At 38.1% G+C, this 17,184-nt stretch overlaps 1 protein-coding gene across 1 annotated transcript in view; it reads left to right on the top strand.

Annotated features, from left to right (window-relative positions):
- Positions 1-3,773: 3,773 nt before the first annotated feature.
- The window catches only part of LOC121318593 (adiponectin receptor protein 2-like), a gene marked incomplete at its 5' end in the record, with an annotated part of 41,412 nt that continues 28,001 nt past the window's right edge, over positions 3,774-17,184 (top strand). The window contains one exon of the mRNA XM_041255438.1: positions 3,774-3,959. Within this exon, the coding sequence (XP_041111372.1) occupies positions 3,774-3,959 (186 nt within the window). The remainder of the gene's footprint in view (positions 3,960-17,184) is intronic.

Raw genomic sequence — 17,184 nt, 5'->3', positions numbered from 1 at the left:
AAAAACAAAAAAAAAACACGTGTGCTAGGAGGAGGAGGCATGTTTGTTGTCTTGCTTGTTGCATTTACAAAAAAAAAGAATGTCTTACGTTATATTAAAAAATAAATAAAAAAATATGTTGCGTAATGCATGGGTCACATTGCGGTTCTAGGTAGAACTGTTTATAACGTCAGCAGCTTTGCTATTCTGGCTATCAAACGCTGTCGGGCTATTTAATTAATATATTTAGGAAAAGTCAAAAATGGACATACACATACGATTTACAAAGTAAGAGTAATTAACATTTTAAATGCAAAATGGTTCAAACTGACCCGCATGGTGATTCTAGTGTTAATGAAAATGTAGGTATTGAAGCCAAGCCAAAACGGCCACAAAGGGGTGACATATCTGACAAAGCTGTAGCAGTCTACACACCCCACATTCAGTGTTAAAGCTGTAGCAGTCTACACTTGAGTCCTGCGTGGGTCCGATTTTTATGACCGGCTTCAAACCTGAACCCGCTACTACAGGATCCGACCCGAACTCCCAACCCACTGCAACACAGTATTCTTACCCACGACCCGACCAGCTTTAATAAGACCTGCAACCCGACTCAAACCTGCAAGTGTTTGTTCTTTACCTGCTGCCTGTGTCAACTAACTCTTTCACGCTCTCACATTCACACACAGATATCTCTACTGTTCTCCACAGATTGAGTTTATACAATAGGCTATACGACGTGGTAGCTTTCTGTAGTTGTCTGGGTATATTTTAACATTGTAACATATTAAGTATCTCTGCTTACTTTACTATAAAAATACCTGTCTATTCCTTTCGCGCCCCCAGTTGAAAGGGAGCTACACCTGTGCTTTTGCAGAGATGATGTACCAGTTTTGTGGCTGTTGTTAACAAACATGATGACAGGTTTTACATGCAACGATTCCAGTCAAATGTTTATTATTTTCATTCACTATGATTCCAAAATAATTCCAAACTTGTGATTTACCTCTCAGACTATTATCCACTACATGATATAAACCCTGTGCTATCTTTTGTTTCACCACGTCCATTGGCATTTATAATATCACCATGCGGACGTGATAAAAAGATGTTGCAATGTATCAAACAACCGAGAACAACACTGCTGACTCGTCCCTAAGCGCCTCCTGCTTTAGTGCAGGAAATACTGGTACGTTTACCTTCTAATATATTATTTGGGAAAGGGTTACAGACTAGTACACTGAAAGGACAGAAAACGTTTTTGGTGATTCAAATTCAGACCCGAAAATTATTATTTGACCCGCACCCGAACCGGGAAAAGGTTCACATTCTGACCCGAACCTGACCTGCTTTTACGGGTCACCCATGGGCCCTGCGGGTACCCAACCTGATGCAGGACTCTAGTTTACACACCCCACATTCAGTGTCAAAGCTGTTTAAACCATACAAGGAAGAAGAAAGTATATGGAAAAGACTATGCTTCCTAATTACTTAGAGGTGATAATTGCACACAGCGCTCTGAAGTTGCTACTCTCTATGTAGTTACTGTGTTGATTTCCTCACGCTAGTACTAGGCTGTTAGTTTTTATTGTTTTTCTATAAATCTTCCTTTCTCAGTCTCTTGTGTTCTCCCTTTCCAAGTTATCAGACTTCCCTAAAAAAAAAAAAATTCAAAAAATATTTTAAAAAAACTGCAGCGATACTACACTAATGCAAATAAAGAAACAATAATATTGTATTCCTTATTGATCACCTTGCTATAGCAATATAAAGCATCCCGACATCCAAGCACAGAATATTGCATTTATTATATAGATTTATCTTTCAAAAAAATTTGGTTGACAGATAGATAAATTGGTAGTTTTAGGTTAGGATGAGGGGGACTTAAGATGGCACTGAGAAATCCTAAGGATCAAGAGCTGCTTATTCACCAATCACAAACAAGTGAGTGGATTCAACCATATGTTTTAAAAATAAGTAAAATTACATAAAACCTGACTGTCACATGTTTTTTGCCAAGTCCCAGGCAGACTGCATTTAGCTTTACCTGCATTTCTAGGATCCATTCTCTAGCTACCGGCTGCAGTATATTCACACTTGACAATTGAGACGCAGGGAACCAACAAAGTACAAGAAGCTTGATAACCCATGTGAACTCAAGCTGTGCAGCAAAATTAAGTGTATTCATCACTCATTAAATTGAACTATCATATGCAATCCATATGTTTTTCAATGTTTAAAACACCCAGGTGCGCAGCTTATCTGAAGCCCTGATTGCAGATCCCATTTTATTGATCTAAGAGTGCAGGGAACCAATCTCTGTCTCAATACTTTTGCGATCACCATTAACAGCCTTGTTGGCTCCTGTCTCTTGTGTTGTGGTGTTTCTGTAGCCTGCATGATTTCATCTTGGATCTGGTCTCGTGTGCAAGAGATTGTGGCTACTTCAAGGTGACCGAAGTAACACAAATACAGTACATGTATTTTTGCCAATGTGTAATTTTAAGTTCTTGTTTCATTGTTTACTCCTGGCGCAATTCAGATCTCTGCGTTATGGTAATTCTGTATGAAACCCTTAAAAACCTTTAGCACTTCCTATCTTTCATGAGCCTTTCTTGAAATTAGCATTGAGTAAGCAGCATACCGTTATACATTAACTGTACAGTACTGTTGTCTGTTGTGGATACAGTAAAGATTGAATGTTTTTTTTTTTTTTTGTGGTTCTTTGTGAAGCATGTCAACACATTGCAACTCCATAGGTATTGTATACGATGGGGGATCATGCAGATTGAGCAGATGTTCTGTGTGCATTTCTTTATAATCTCTTGCATATTGAGTCTGTGGGGCTCAGACAAGAGTGGCTGCTGGCTGTTGAGGTTTTGAACTATACAGTACAGTCGCTTCTCCCACATCTTTTTCCATTGGTTTGTACAAGTGTGCCTTTAGTGAGTACAGTATTAGCTTTATCCAGAGTTCTTTGTCTGTGTTTGTATCAATTTCAAGAGCACAGCAGAAGAGGCAGTCCCTTTTGTCTGTTTACAGAAGCGAAAATGAACAGTACAAGAGGAATTCAAGCCGTATACCGTAGTACTGTGTTCTGCTATAGACTTGTTGGTTGGTTGGTTTATACTGTAAATATTACTGAAAGATTTGTTTTTCCTGTGTTAATCAATATACTATAGTAGGCTAATAAATGTAATAGATACTGTAAAAGATTTGATGGTTTGATAGTGTTTATTACATTGTCTATGATATAAAAGCACTAGCTTTCAGAACTTTCAAAAGCATTCTTCAAGTATTTGTGAAAATTCTAGTGTTTTTGTTTAAATTTACATAAGAAATTCTCAGCCTCTATTTATGCCCCCTCGGTCTGCTCTCCATTCAAAATTTGAAGTGGTAACTTGGGTTAATGTTGTCTGTATCATTTAGGATTTTATAAAAGTCAGACAAGTCCTATCCTTTTTTTCTTGGCTGAAGAGATTTCATTATTTTAATGTGTCCTCATAGCTCATGCCATATCCTGGGGTTAGCCTAGTTGTGTTTCTCTGTACTGTCTTAAGTGTATTATTTTTGTAGTGAGGTAACCAAAATTGCACTCAGTATTCTGTAGTCTTTGCATATTGGACATGCGGTATGTTGATACTGTAAATATTATTGATTTATATATAATAATAATGTGTTTCTTGTTTTCCTTTTCTTTTGATCAGGTGTGCTACGCTGGACTGAAGTGAGAGAGAGTGTGTGTGCGTGTTGAATCCCCTTCAGGTAATTGCAGTGTTGGACGATTCTATTAAAGAAGCAACAGCACCACAGCCAAACTGGACAGCGGGGAACTCCAGGGCAGTGTCGGCCCAGACTTCATCTTGAGGCACCGAAACACGACGGGGCAGATATGTCACAGAGACCAGGAGACAGAGGCACGGCTCACCGAACAGAAGGAGCTTGGGGTACAGCACAAAGACTGTCCGCTGCAGCATGGGGTATGTACAGTACAGGACTGTACGACTCAATTACCCTTATTCCAGGCACTAAGAACACATTGGGTACGTACAGTACAGGACTGCCACCGCAGCATGGGGTATGTACAGTACAGGACTCCACCACTGCAGTATTTGGTATGTACAGTACAGGACATATTTTGATGATCTAAACAGTAGCGGGTCCAAATCCTGCACTTTATATCAGTCCTGCTGGTGTTTCACCCCCCAGAAGCAATTTATTGATCTACTTATTCACATTGCAATATATAATAAAAACAAATTATCCCTCATAGTAACCTGGGGTTCATTCAGACCCCACAGTGCTTTAGTATTAGTTTTTATGTGGATCTAGGGACTTAATTTTTGTTTCCTTTTTAGGTAGGCATCTCTTTTTAATTAGTTATGCAATGCAGTCTTTCTGTAAAGTTACTGAGTGATGGCAGTGAATCCAGAAAATAATTATTTTTTTGTGATCAAATTTTAGTTCTTTCTTTCTATTTTTTTTTTTTATACGACTTACAAAATACATTCCAGAAAAGAATTATGATATACTGTAGGAAACAAGCAATGGAATATGTTTTCAAAAGTAATGGTAACACTGTAGTACACAGCAGCAGTAATAAGTACATTGGGATACTGATAATCAGGATTTCTGCTTAAATAGGGTACAACTCTGGGAGATGGTTCTTCCCAATGCTATTTTGTCGTTTAATTGGGACATCACTTCATGTAATTGGGATACAGTTTTTTCAAGTGATGAACAGATATTGCTTTTCAGAGCAAGACAGCTTTGCATAGCACAGTTCAGTGAGTACGGGATTACGCTGTGACTTGCATAAACCAGGAGTCCCCTGTGGTTTCTTAGGCTGCTGTTGCAAAGAAAGTTGGCGTGTCAACATTGCAGGTGCCTCCCTTTGTGAGAAGATGGGATTTCATTCTTTTTCATTTCATGTAGAAATAAAAAAACGCAATTTTCATTTTGTTTAGGAATAAAAATAAATAAATAAAAATTGATATGCATTTAAAAGTATGTATTTAACATTTAATCATAATGTGATTTAATTATTTTTCTTTTCATTTAGAAACAAAAAAGTGTGACTAAGGTCATCTAAAATGCCTCTTGTTTAACTGGGACAGCCACTTATTCTGGCTGTTTTTACTTCTGAGGCATCCCAATAAAGAGGCACCGACTATTATTAAACTGTGGGTGTAAGGCAGTGGGCTACAGTAAGTACAAAATAGGTTTGTAGGAAATTGTGGTGGATGCAAACATTGCTGTGCTCCTGCAGTGCTTATTTATGTCTCGTGCATTTTTAAAATGCATCACTTGAGCATGTGCCCTTTTTATGCAGTCCCGTTACTGTCTGGGACCCAATCTTAATCCACACCGAAGACCCCTGAAGAGGAAGTCATCTAGCTGTTGCATTTGTATACTGTCTTCAGTCTACCATCCGCAGCTGGTGGTGCATATTTCTTCTGACCAGGACATGCAGGTGTACTGTGAACTTTTCAGTTTTACATGCAGTGCATCTAAAGACCCGCTTACCCTATTGTGGTGAAACTTGCTCGGGGCAGTTCTAGTGAGTCGGAGTTTGGGGATGTAACAAGATGTTTGTCTACTTATGTCCAACTTGCATCTGCAGTACAGAATAATAGAATTCATTATCTTCTCATTTTATGTAGTCCATTTTCCATGTTTTATTTTAATTCAGAAATTCACACTATATAAAGATGGGAAGTGTTTTTAATACATTTACTGGGTATTAAGGTTTTGGAAGGATATAAAGCATTTTTTTTTTTTTAATATAAACATTAGATTTAACTTTGTAAATGCTTAAGCATACAGAACTATCCATGTGCTTTAAAAAAAAAAAAAAAAAAAAAAAGTATGGCTTTGTTAATGCAGTAATAATTGCAGCATTGATGCTTTGTTCAATGCTTGTTGCAAAGTAGAAACATTTTTTAATGCAGAACAAGCAGCAGATCCTAAAGCCAGAGCTGTGAGCAGTGAAATTGCTGATCATCCAGAGGTGTTGGCTCCCTGCTCAGCCCATACACAATCTACACAAAGGTAGGTCAGGGTTGGAAAGATGATTTATTTAGTAATCGGCTGCCCAGGCCATTATTCTTTTTGTAAAGTGATCATGCATCTGCCTGGGTCGGCTTTCAGCAGCTGCAAATATATCTTGATATTTGATAAATGGGGGTGGTGAAATATTTCATTCGGTGTTACTTACAAGACAAACATTTAAATGCACAGTGGAACACCATGTATATATAAGGCTGTTAATCACAGTTGACGTCTGCGATTTAATATGTTAATATTATCATATCAGTTAATCAAAACATTTTTGTATGTTAATGCAATACATTACAGGAGTAGTACACTCAAAACAACACACTACTTTCAAAACACTAATTATATATATAATTATGTATCATGTAATGTAATTTTCTTTTTAATATGTATTAATGCTGGGACAAATGTATACAAATATTTTTTTTTACATGTATTCGGATACAAAAATCAGATGTTCGCATTCGCTACAAATGACAAAATACCTTGCACTTATTTATCATCTCACCAGAATTTGCGCGACGGTTTAAAAAAAATTGCAAATTATATATAACGCAGGATCTCTATGGAAAGCCTTCTGGATCAAAAACACATTGTGCTGTTTTTAGAGTGAGTCAGAATCTCGTAGGACAGAAAAAGGGCAAGTACGTCATTCTCAAATGCCTCGCATAAACAGTACCCAACTTCCTGAAAATTGTTGTATAGTGATTATTATATAGATTGTATATATTATATTTTTTGTTGCAACTTTCTGTTAAGTGGAATGTTATAAACCAAAATGGTGAGTTTTTTTTCCCCCTTCACTTTACAATGCCATTTCCACGTGTTTTATTTTAAGTGTTTAAAGTTAAATTTTAGTTTTCGTTTGCTTGGTCAGCTACAAAACGGCACAAATAAACCTCTGGTTATTACTTTATGAAAATGTCTATGGCCACTGTTTACTGTGAAGAAATGGTAATGGCAAGGAATGAAAATAAATAAATAAACTAGAACTGCCAGGCTCCCATGCCCCAGTACCATTATCAAACACTTAAGCAATTAATGGAAGAAGCGGGTTTAGTTCTTGATATTTCACAAGTTTGAAATCATTAATTTCACCAGTTCTCCAAAAGAAGATTTTGAAAGTTTTTTTTCCAAAAAATGCGTCTTTTTTTAAACAATTGTACTGACATAGAAATATTGGTTTTCAGGTTTGGAGTTTATCAAGTAAACCGTTTTTTAAACTGAAGAAGTTTTGCAATTTAAAAAGAAAATGTCGTTCCGGCAGCCATCTTGTTTAACAAAACAACACCATTTTGCCATCTTTGAATTCTGTCATCACAGGGACGATGCCTACGAAGTTGGGAGTAAGTTGGTTAAATGGTTTTCGAGTAGAAGCAGTTTTGTTGTTTGGTATGTGTTTTGGCAAATTTGGTGGCAGCCAGTTTGATAGTAAAATTTATCTCAGCAACTTCTGCTTTGCAAACTTGCGGGTTTGGTTGCTGATGATATGTCAAGTGTCATATCAATCACTTCACTGGTTCCCAAGAAGATGATTTCGACAGGTTTTTCAAAAAAATGCGTCATCTTGGTTAACGCAGGAGTGCAATTTTACAAAGGATGATACCTACGAAGTTTCATGTTGATTGGTTACACCATGTGCGAACAGGAGCAGTTTGAAGTTGATGGAAGAATAATACCAGGAGCTATATAGAATTGAATGACATTAAAACCAGCTGTGTGCAAAACACATTGCAGGCTTAACAGTTTGAAATTCACAAGCACAAGGATAAGCCAGTATGATATTTCCCCAGAAGATTTAGAAAAACTCAATTGTACTGACACAGGCATGATAATTTTCATGTAAACCATTTTTAAACTGAACCAGTTTTAAATGTAAAAAGAAAGTGTAGGTGTGGCAGCCATCTTATTTTTTAAAACATCACCATTTTGACATATTTGTATGTTATTGACACCAGGACAGTTCTTACCAAGTTTAGAGACTGTCAAGGGTGTGTTTCAGTAAACTTTCTGCCAGCCATTTTGACATTCAACTTTATCGCAGCAACTTCTGCTTCGCAAACTTGAATTTTGTTTTCAGGTCAACACCATTTTTTTAAAAGTCAGTTGTATTGATAGTGTCAGGGAAGATACTTGTGAAGTTTGGAGTTAGTCAAGTAAACTGTTTGCCAACTGATACAGTTTTAAATGTAAGAAAATGTAGATGTGGCGGCCGTCTTGTTTTACGAAACATTACCATTTTGACATTTTGTATTCCGCTGTCACCAGAACAATGCCTACCAAGTTTGGAGGCTGTTGGTCAGACGGTTTTGAAATAAAAGCAGTTTGCTCTTAAGGGCGCTTTTTTGGTGAAATTTGTGGCAGCCGATTTACTATTGAATTGTATCACAGCAACCTCAGCTTTGCAAGCAGGTTTGGATGGTGATAATATATGCCAAGTACCAGATCAATCACTTCAACGGTTCCAGAGAAGAAGATTTGGTGAGGTTTCAAGAAGAAATGCTTTATATGGCCATTTTGGTTTAACACCAGTTTCTTATAAAGTCAGTTGTACTGCTACAGTGTCAAAGGTCATGCTTGTGAAGTCTGGAGTTAGTCAAGGAAACAGTTTGTCAACTGAGGCGGTTTTAAATTTCAGACGTAAATGTACACCTGGTGGCCATCTTGTTTTATAAAACATAACCATTTTGACATTTGTATGCCATTGTTACTGGGACAATAACTACCATGTTTGGAGTTTGTTGGTCAAACTGTTTTTAAACAGCAGCAGTTTGTTGTTAGGGGTGCGTTTTAATAAGATTTGTGGCAGCCATTTTGACATGAAAATTTATCACAGCAACTTCTGCTTCCCAAACTTGATGCGGGTTTGGATGCTGATGATATATACCAAGTTTAAGATCAGTGACTTCACCAGTTCCCAAGAAGAAGATTTCGAAAGGTTTTTATCGAAAAGTGCGTCACGGCGCCAATTGCAAAGACGCAGCAGTACATTTTTTTAACATCTGACAGCCAATATATCCAGCTTGTTAACAGCCAAGTCAGAACCTGATCAGTCGCACAGCTTTGAAGCAGCAGCAGCAGTTTAAAGTTTTGGGAAGGAAAAAAAAAAAAAAAAAATATATATATATATATATATATATATATATATATATATATATATATATATATATATATATATATATAATAATGTCTCTGCTCTCATTCCAGAAATTCGTGAAAGGTTGTGACCTGTTCTAGACTGTACCATACTAGCCTGCCAAGTAAAATTACACAGCAGCTATGAATTTAGCTGAAGCCAATCCCAGACAATGAACGAAAGTTAGAATAGCAAAAATGAAAAAATCTAAAATACAAACTCCTTCACTATTGGAACAGTAGCCATATTTGTTTTGACTTTTGCCCAAGAACCTCATCATATATATATAAAAAAATCTTAATAATAACAATAGGCTTCCTTCATTCATTCAAAACCAAAACAACGTTTGCTCCAGGCAAAGTTTGCACCACTTGAAATAAAACAGAGAATTAGCATACTAATACAAAATACTAGACAAGCAAACAAGCCATATTTTCCCCAGAAGCAATAAACAGCTAATGATGCTTAGCAATTGTATCTTTTGATTCCATTCCAGCTGACAGTTGCACAATCTGCACATCATTATTTTGGCACCATTGGCTGAATACATCCTCATGCTTAATTCTTTGCAGCATTGTTTAATTGTTGTGCGCGGTTTAGGCACTTTAGAAACAAACGTCTCATCTCTTCCATCTCCAATTTTAATTCATACATCTGTGCAAAAATGCTAGTCAGAGCTTCCGTTTCCTTCGGACTGTGTCTATGGTAACGGCTGAGCCTTGACAACTTCGATTTCAAGTATTATTTGAAGTATTTTCTGGATAAACCTCACAATTTTACAATGTCACTCTGTTTTATAATTGTGTTATCTCTTTTTATTTTTGCATTGCAAACACGGGACTCTAACATTTTTTTTCCCCTCACCTTCCCGTTTAACACGGGTAGAAATTATTATTATTATTATGATTATGATGTTTCCAGGCCCATAGGGCTGGGAAGCGTCTTCTTCGCTCAGAAACAGACGAAATTCTATAGGACGGTAGATGTGAGATTGGAAAATGTTAATTGAACATATATCATAGGTCACATGGTTTGGCCACCATATTGGATTGAAAATTTTTTTTTTGCCTAAATGTAAAAATTATTCTTTCGAAAACCACTTATTGCAGAGTGCTGAAAGTTGGTAAACTTGTTGCGGAGTACTCCAAGAGTAATTGGTGTTTGCAAGAAGCTAATTGTGTGGTATGGCTGCCATGCTGCATGGTGTCAATCACATGCTACAGATGTCATAATCACAAACTACAAAGATCTTCTTCTCCTAAACCGCTAGTTCGATTGAACCAAAAACTGGCACACGTGATCCTAGTATGGTTGTCTAAGATTTGGTCAAGGGAGCTGCTACAATAAAATACATGGCGGCCATGTTGGATGACATCATCAACATACAAAACTGGCTAATAACTCCTTATAGAGTGCAGATAGGGCCATGGTTACTGTGGAACACATAGCAATCCATGTTTGCTCTAAAATTGCCCGTGATCCCTGACATTTACTAAAGGTCAAATGTAAAACTGGCTTATAAGTCCTTATAGAGTGCGCATAAGGTCATGGTTACTATGTAAAAATGGCATTCTGCATCATTTGCTAAAGTGTTTGGTATTGGTACTGGAAACCCAGTGATTTATTGTACTGTGATGCAGGGCTATACTAGCTGCAATAATTGTAGACATTGGATCATCTGTTTGTATGGCAAACATGCATTTTTCAATGTTCACACACTACAGCGAGTGTAGATCGTGGGGATTTAGTTTTTCACACTGCTGATAGCTCTAAATTTGCTTTTACAGCCTTGGTGGGGATGTACAGCATGTCACTGACATGCAGTACTTGTTTTACTTTTATATAGCACTGGTTTGCTTCAATCACAATATTTTAAACTAGGTAGAAAGAGCATATTTCTATTTTTAGTAAAATGATGTAGGAGAAAATGACTATTCTAATCATACAGTGTATTTATTTTAAAATATGTAATATGAAAAGTGAAATGCGATTAACACTTCACAGGATTTAGTTATTTATTTGTACTGTTCTGTTTTGATGATGAAATCTTTCTCATTAGCCTTGAATAACAAAATAGTGAAACTGAATCTTTAGAAACTATTAGAATAAATAAAAAATACTTGCTTTATTTAAAAATAAGCCTATTAAAAAAATCAAATAGGTTTGAACTGTTTACCCTAAATGGAGCTACTGTGTTAATTAGTTGCACCAAGGAAGACAACCTACAACCTTAAAATAGATCTTTGTAATTCAGACATTTTAAAGACAATTTTAAATGTTTCTATTTGTACAGGTTTGGTAATTGCAGTATTTATTGTTGTTCTTAACTAGCATGTGAAAAAGCAAGCTCTCCTCCTATCAGGTTAAATCTGCTGTGATTTTAAACAAGCTGAACAGGACCTTGATACTTGCCTGCTTTCATCATGGTAACATGACACAACTGTGCTACCGCTCTGCACAAAGTTGACTTTGTACAAAGGTCACTAGGCTGTTGGACAAAAACCTAGACAAGAAAAATGTATGATTCCCTTTCAAGTACTAAATATAACCATTACCTCATGGGTATTAATCCTCTGATACAGTCTAACCTGAATCGATATTCCAAAGCTGCACGTGGTGCCCATGACACAGTCGTGCCCGCCCCCGAGGGCATAAGAGAGACTGCAGTAACTCAAAACATAATTTTTCCTTTCACCAACCTGAGAGAGATCTACGAACAGATGAGTGACACATAGGGTTATATCTGATTGTATTATTATTGTTCACTTGTCTTTATCACTTATTGCAAATTTTATTTTTTTTTTTACTTGGTTTTTTTAGTAAAAATTACTTCACGTACTGTGCACTCAGCTGTGGCTGTTCATCAGTCCCTCAGCGGCCTTTGCTCCGCGTGAACCCAGCAGCTCCGCTACACCTTCCTCGGGATCGAACACCTTAAACCGGCTACTGGTGTTCTCTCATAAGCTGCTAACTTCGGTTGAAGCGTAAAATTAAAAAACAAATTATTATTGGTTCACTGCTGCAACCCCCTGGCAACTTGGGAAACAGAGGCTGAAACATGCTTCCTCTGAAATGTGCTCCTGCCAACCTGTCATTTTTCACACTGCAGATCTATAGCAAAACCGAGGGCTCCACTGCTGACCCGCAGGCTCAGTCAGCCACAGGGTTCGCTGGTGCACGGAGAACCGTGGATTGCCATGCCAACCTAAGCCCTCCCTACCCAGGGGGTGCTCGGCCAATTGTGCACTGCTCATGTTCGGCAATGACATAGCCTGCATTCGAACCTGTGATCTCCAGGCTAAAGGCACTCGCGGAGCGCCTTTACTGGGTGCGCCACTTGGGAGCCCTTGGATTTCCTCTTTCGAAGTGCATTTAAGTGGGACACCCGGCTACAGCACCACCTGCTTCACATTCTTTGGGAACGCTGTACAGCTTGCATGAGGCAGAAAAACTTGGCTTGGCTGATTTTCCACCAGTAGATGCTGCTATTGCAAGCACCAAAGCTAGCGCTTTAAATAGGCACTACCTGCCCAAAATAAGCAGTGCAGGGTTTCTGAAATAATACTTAAAGGCTTACTCAGCTGGCACTTTTGATGCATGGCTGGGTAATTATAACAGCATCTTGGTAGCTTACCTAGAGTTGTTTGTTGCAATCTTTCATAGTCACAGACCCAAAGCAGCTCGATGAAATGCGGCTGGTGAATAAGAATCTGCTTCATATTTCAAAATTCAATGGGCAGGTAGTGGGTAGGAACCTGACTGCTTTTGTAGCTGCAAGACGTCAGCACTGGCTGTCTCAAGAGTGCTCATTTACCTGGACGATTGGCTCATTTGGTTAAGTCTGCCAGTGAACTGTGCAAAAACCCAGCTCAGACCTTCACAGTCAGCCTTCTATTTAGGAGTGTGTCTGGATTCCAAGGCTGTTGTCCACTCCGTCGGAAGACTGAGTGCAGAGAATAGCCACTTGTCTGAAGCTTTTTCAGCTCAGCAAGAAGCTCACAATGGTGACTTTCAGCAGCTTCTGGGCCCTGTGGCAGGGTCTCCATATAAATATTCTGGAACTGCAGGCATTGTTTCTAGCTTTGCAGAATTTTTTACAGGAGGTGCAGTGCAGATGTGTGTGTCTGGATGGACAACACTACTGTGATGGCATACATACAGTGGCTCTCAAAAGTATTCACCCCCCAAGAAGGGCCTATGGGAACTCTAAAGGAGTTAGTCTTCCACGACTGAGCTGGGAGACACTGTACGGCAACAATAGCCTGGGTGCTTCACAAAACTGGACTTTATGGGAGAGTGGCAAAAAGAGCCATTCTTTGAAAAAAACTCACATCAAATCTCGGCTAGAGTTTTCCAGAAGGCGAGACTCTGAGACCATGTGGAAGAAAATTCTATGGTCTAATGAGACCAAAGTAGAGCTTTTGGCCTCAACGCTAAGCACTATGTTTGGCGCAAGCCTAACACCGCACATCATCCTGCACCATCCCTACCTTGAAGAACGGTGGTGGCAGCATCATGCTATGGGGATGCTTCTCTGCGTCAGGGTCTGGAAAGCTCATGAATATAGAGGGCAAAATGGATGCAGCAGAGTACAGAGAAATCCTGGAGGAAAACCTGCTGAAGTCTGCAAGAGACCTGGGACTTGGGAGAAGATTCATCTTCAGCAGGACAATGACCCCAAACATACGGCCAGAGCTACACTGGAGTGGCTTAAAAACAAAAAGATCAATGTCCAGGAGTGGCCAGGTCAAAGCCTGGACCTCAATCCAATTGAGAATATGTGAAAAGAGTTGAAAATTGCTGTTCACCAAAGGTCCCCATCCAACTTGACAGAGACTTATCTAAACAGACTCATGGCAGTAATTGCTGCCAAAGCTGCCTCTACGCAATGTTGACTCAAGGGGGTGAATACTTATGCAATCAATTATTTTCTGTTTTGTATTTGTAATTAATTTAGAACAATTTGTAGATTGTATTTTTCACTTTGATATTATGGACTTTTTTTGTGTTGATCAGTTGCAAAAACTCCTAATTAAATCCATCTTGATTCCATGTTGTAACACAATAAAATGTGGAAAAGTCTAAGGGGGGGTGAATGCTTTTGAGAGCCACTGTAAACCACCCTGGCTGACTCGGGTCCCCTAGTCTGCACTGGTTTGCCCACAAGCTGTTGCTTTGGGCTCACCGTCACCTCCTTTCACTGCGGGAAGTACATCTTCCCGGGGTGACTAATTGGGCAGCTGACCTTTTAAGGACAGTCCCCAGTGCCTCAGAATGGAGGCTTCAGCCAGAAATGGTGAGCCTCATTTGGAAATGGTTTGGGAGAGCACAAGTGGACCTGTTTTCCCAAGAATCGACACATTGTCCCCTTTGGTTCTCCATAATGGGAGCTGGGGACGACCTGCTGGCAGTAGATACCTTGACATAACATTGGCCGAGACAGCTTCTGTATGCCTTTCCTCCACTCGCCATGTTCCCGCTATGCTTAGAAAAAATCAGGCAAAATCCTGCTTTTTTTGCCAAGTAACATCTCGGCATTCCACATGAACCAGACGGTGGAGCTTGAGGCTTTTCATCCTCCTCCTTTCCAGTCTGATAGAGAATGGCAGCTCCATGCGATGACCCGCTTTGTCCCTGCCTGCACGCTGAGGTCCTCTGTCTCTGGCCTGCTTGTTATCCCCAAGCAAAAGTGCACCACACATGGAGAACGCTTGTTTAGCTTCATGGCTCAGACTCTTTTTTTGGAACTCTCTCCCAGCTTTGGTGTGTGATGCTCCCACAATCGCTCACTTTAAATCAACTGTCAAGACCCACATGTTCTCTCTTGCTTTAAATGCTCTTTTAAGCCTGATATCTACTATTAGCTGCTGTGTTGTTGCCACTATTTCACGCAGAGACGTACTTTTTATTGCTAATACTGCTAAAAATACAAACGCAGTATTATCAAGTTTATTTGATATTAAGATACAACAAACCCTATACACACCAGTCATTGTTTGTCTCGTAAGCAAACACCACACATAACATATTATTTAACCACTTTATTCCATTGATTGGCTTTTTTCTTTTTCTAAGAACATGATTAACAATTGTATTTTAAACATTCAATAGCTATAAACCAAGAAAAACAACAAATCCACATGTGTACCCTCTCTCATGTGCTCTACTCCATTTTCTTCACCTGTTTCCTCTCACCAGTCAGTCCCTTACCAGAAACTATATCCTGTTTTCAAGAAGTGCGCGTATCAGCTAATTAAGAATCAAGTCTTTTTTTTTTTTAAAGGGATACACACCTAAAAACAAACTTAACACAAAAAACATAAACAGGAAAATCATCTTAATATATATATTTAAGATAATTTGATATATGTATATATCTTTTTTTCTTACGTTCAGAACCTGCTCGCAAGGTACCGAATGCTATTTGGATGCTGCATTAAGCACTATTGGGATTATTGTGAGAAATGTGCATGCATCAGTGTGGTTTGTTGCATTTTCTCCATACGATTACTTGCACTGTTATTAATGTATTTTAACTGTTATTAATGTATTTTTTCATGTATTGTGAACTTTCGGTATTATAAATGAGATGTACTTTTAAAACATCAAAACACATATCAAAATAATGCAACATGCAGCATGACACCGTACTTCTGCTTTTAGATGTGTCTTTCATTTATACGCAGAGAAGATTAAATTACTTCCAGATTGGCTAGCCTGCACAGTGAAGTACAGAAATATTTCAGTTTTGAGGTGGCTGATGATGGCATAGAATAGTAAAACAGTATAACAAGATCTTGTTTTTCTCCATGGGTATTGTGAAGCAAAGCACCACTAAGATAAAGTAAGTTATTGATTTTTCTTATGTATATATGTTTCATATTGCATTTGTGTTATTATATTATTCTGTGTTTTGGACAAATTATTGATATCGAAATACATGCACAATATCGACATACAATTTTCATATCGATGCCTACCCCTAATTTTAATGTGTTATGCATTGTTTTTGTTTTTTTTACAGTATTTCATGTATTGTGCATTGTTTCGTTTTTTTACTGTGTATCGTGTATTATGCATTTCTCAGTAAAAGTATTATGGATTTTCTTGTTGCTGCATCTTGTAAAGCGCTTTGTGATGGTGGTCCACTATGAAAGGCGCTATATACAATAAAGATTGATTTGATAAATTGATCTACTTTCTTTATAGACAAGAGATTTAAATAATTATACCTTACATAATTTTTAATAAAACCAAATCTGCTGCTGGCTAAGATGGAACTGTGGTTCTCTGGTAGCTGATTGATTTTATCAGTGATCAATTAAAAATTAGTTTTATTCCTTTCTCTGAGATTTTACATTTCATTCAGGCTTGATAGTAATGAAGCTGATCCTCGTTCTGGTGATGGCTGGGTTTAGTACTCCTATATCCTGCCACATTGGGCACTAAACAGACCTGCAGACACAGTAAAGTTTCAAATAGCAACCCCAGATTGATTGTATTACCATAATAGTAGAAGCTTGGACTATAACCAAGCTGGGGTCTTTCTGTTAAATAGCAGTTTATACTTGTTTTAAAATTTGGCATTCATAATGTCTGTTTATTTTAATGATATTTAAGAATCGTAGCTCCTTTAACATCTCATATCCCACATACAAAGTTATCAGTGTTGGTGGCAGAGCTACTTTATAGTTGAACCAGATATACATTAGGCTGTTGGATTGTCCAAACCAGACTTTTATTGGGGGCTGGGCAATAGTTAGGAATTTTATGGACCCAACAGAAAAAAAGAATAGAAGCTGTATATTTTGGAGGAATAGGAGATATTTAGAGGCTTTACACATAAAGTAAGTTCTGCACAGGAGGGCAGAAGACTAAAGCTAAAAAGGATTCGTCTTGCAAGTCTTCCCTGGGGCCTGTTCATGCAATGGTAGGAAAGTGTTTCGCAGCTTATGCCTGCTGATGTTCTGTAAATAACTTAAATATATATAAAATAAAAATAGTAAGACTAT

The sequence above is a fragment of the Polyodon spathula genome, chromosome 7 (genome assembly GCF_017654505.1).
Source record: "Polyodon spathula isolate WHYD16114869_AA chromosome 7, ASM1765450v1, whole genome shotgun sequence".
Taxonomy (NCBI): Eukaryota; Metazoa; Chordata; class Actinopteri; order Acipenseriformes; family Polyodontidae; genus Polyodon; species Polyodon spathula.
The sequence above is the reverse complement of the archived record's forward strand: the minus strand, read 5'-3'. Positions and strand labels throughout refer to the sequence as shown.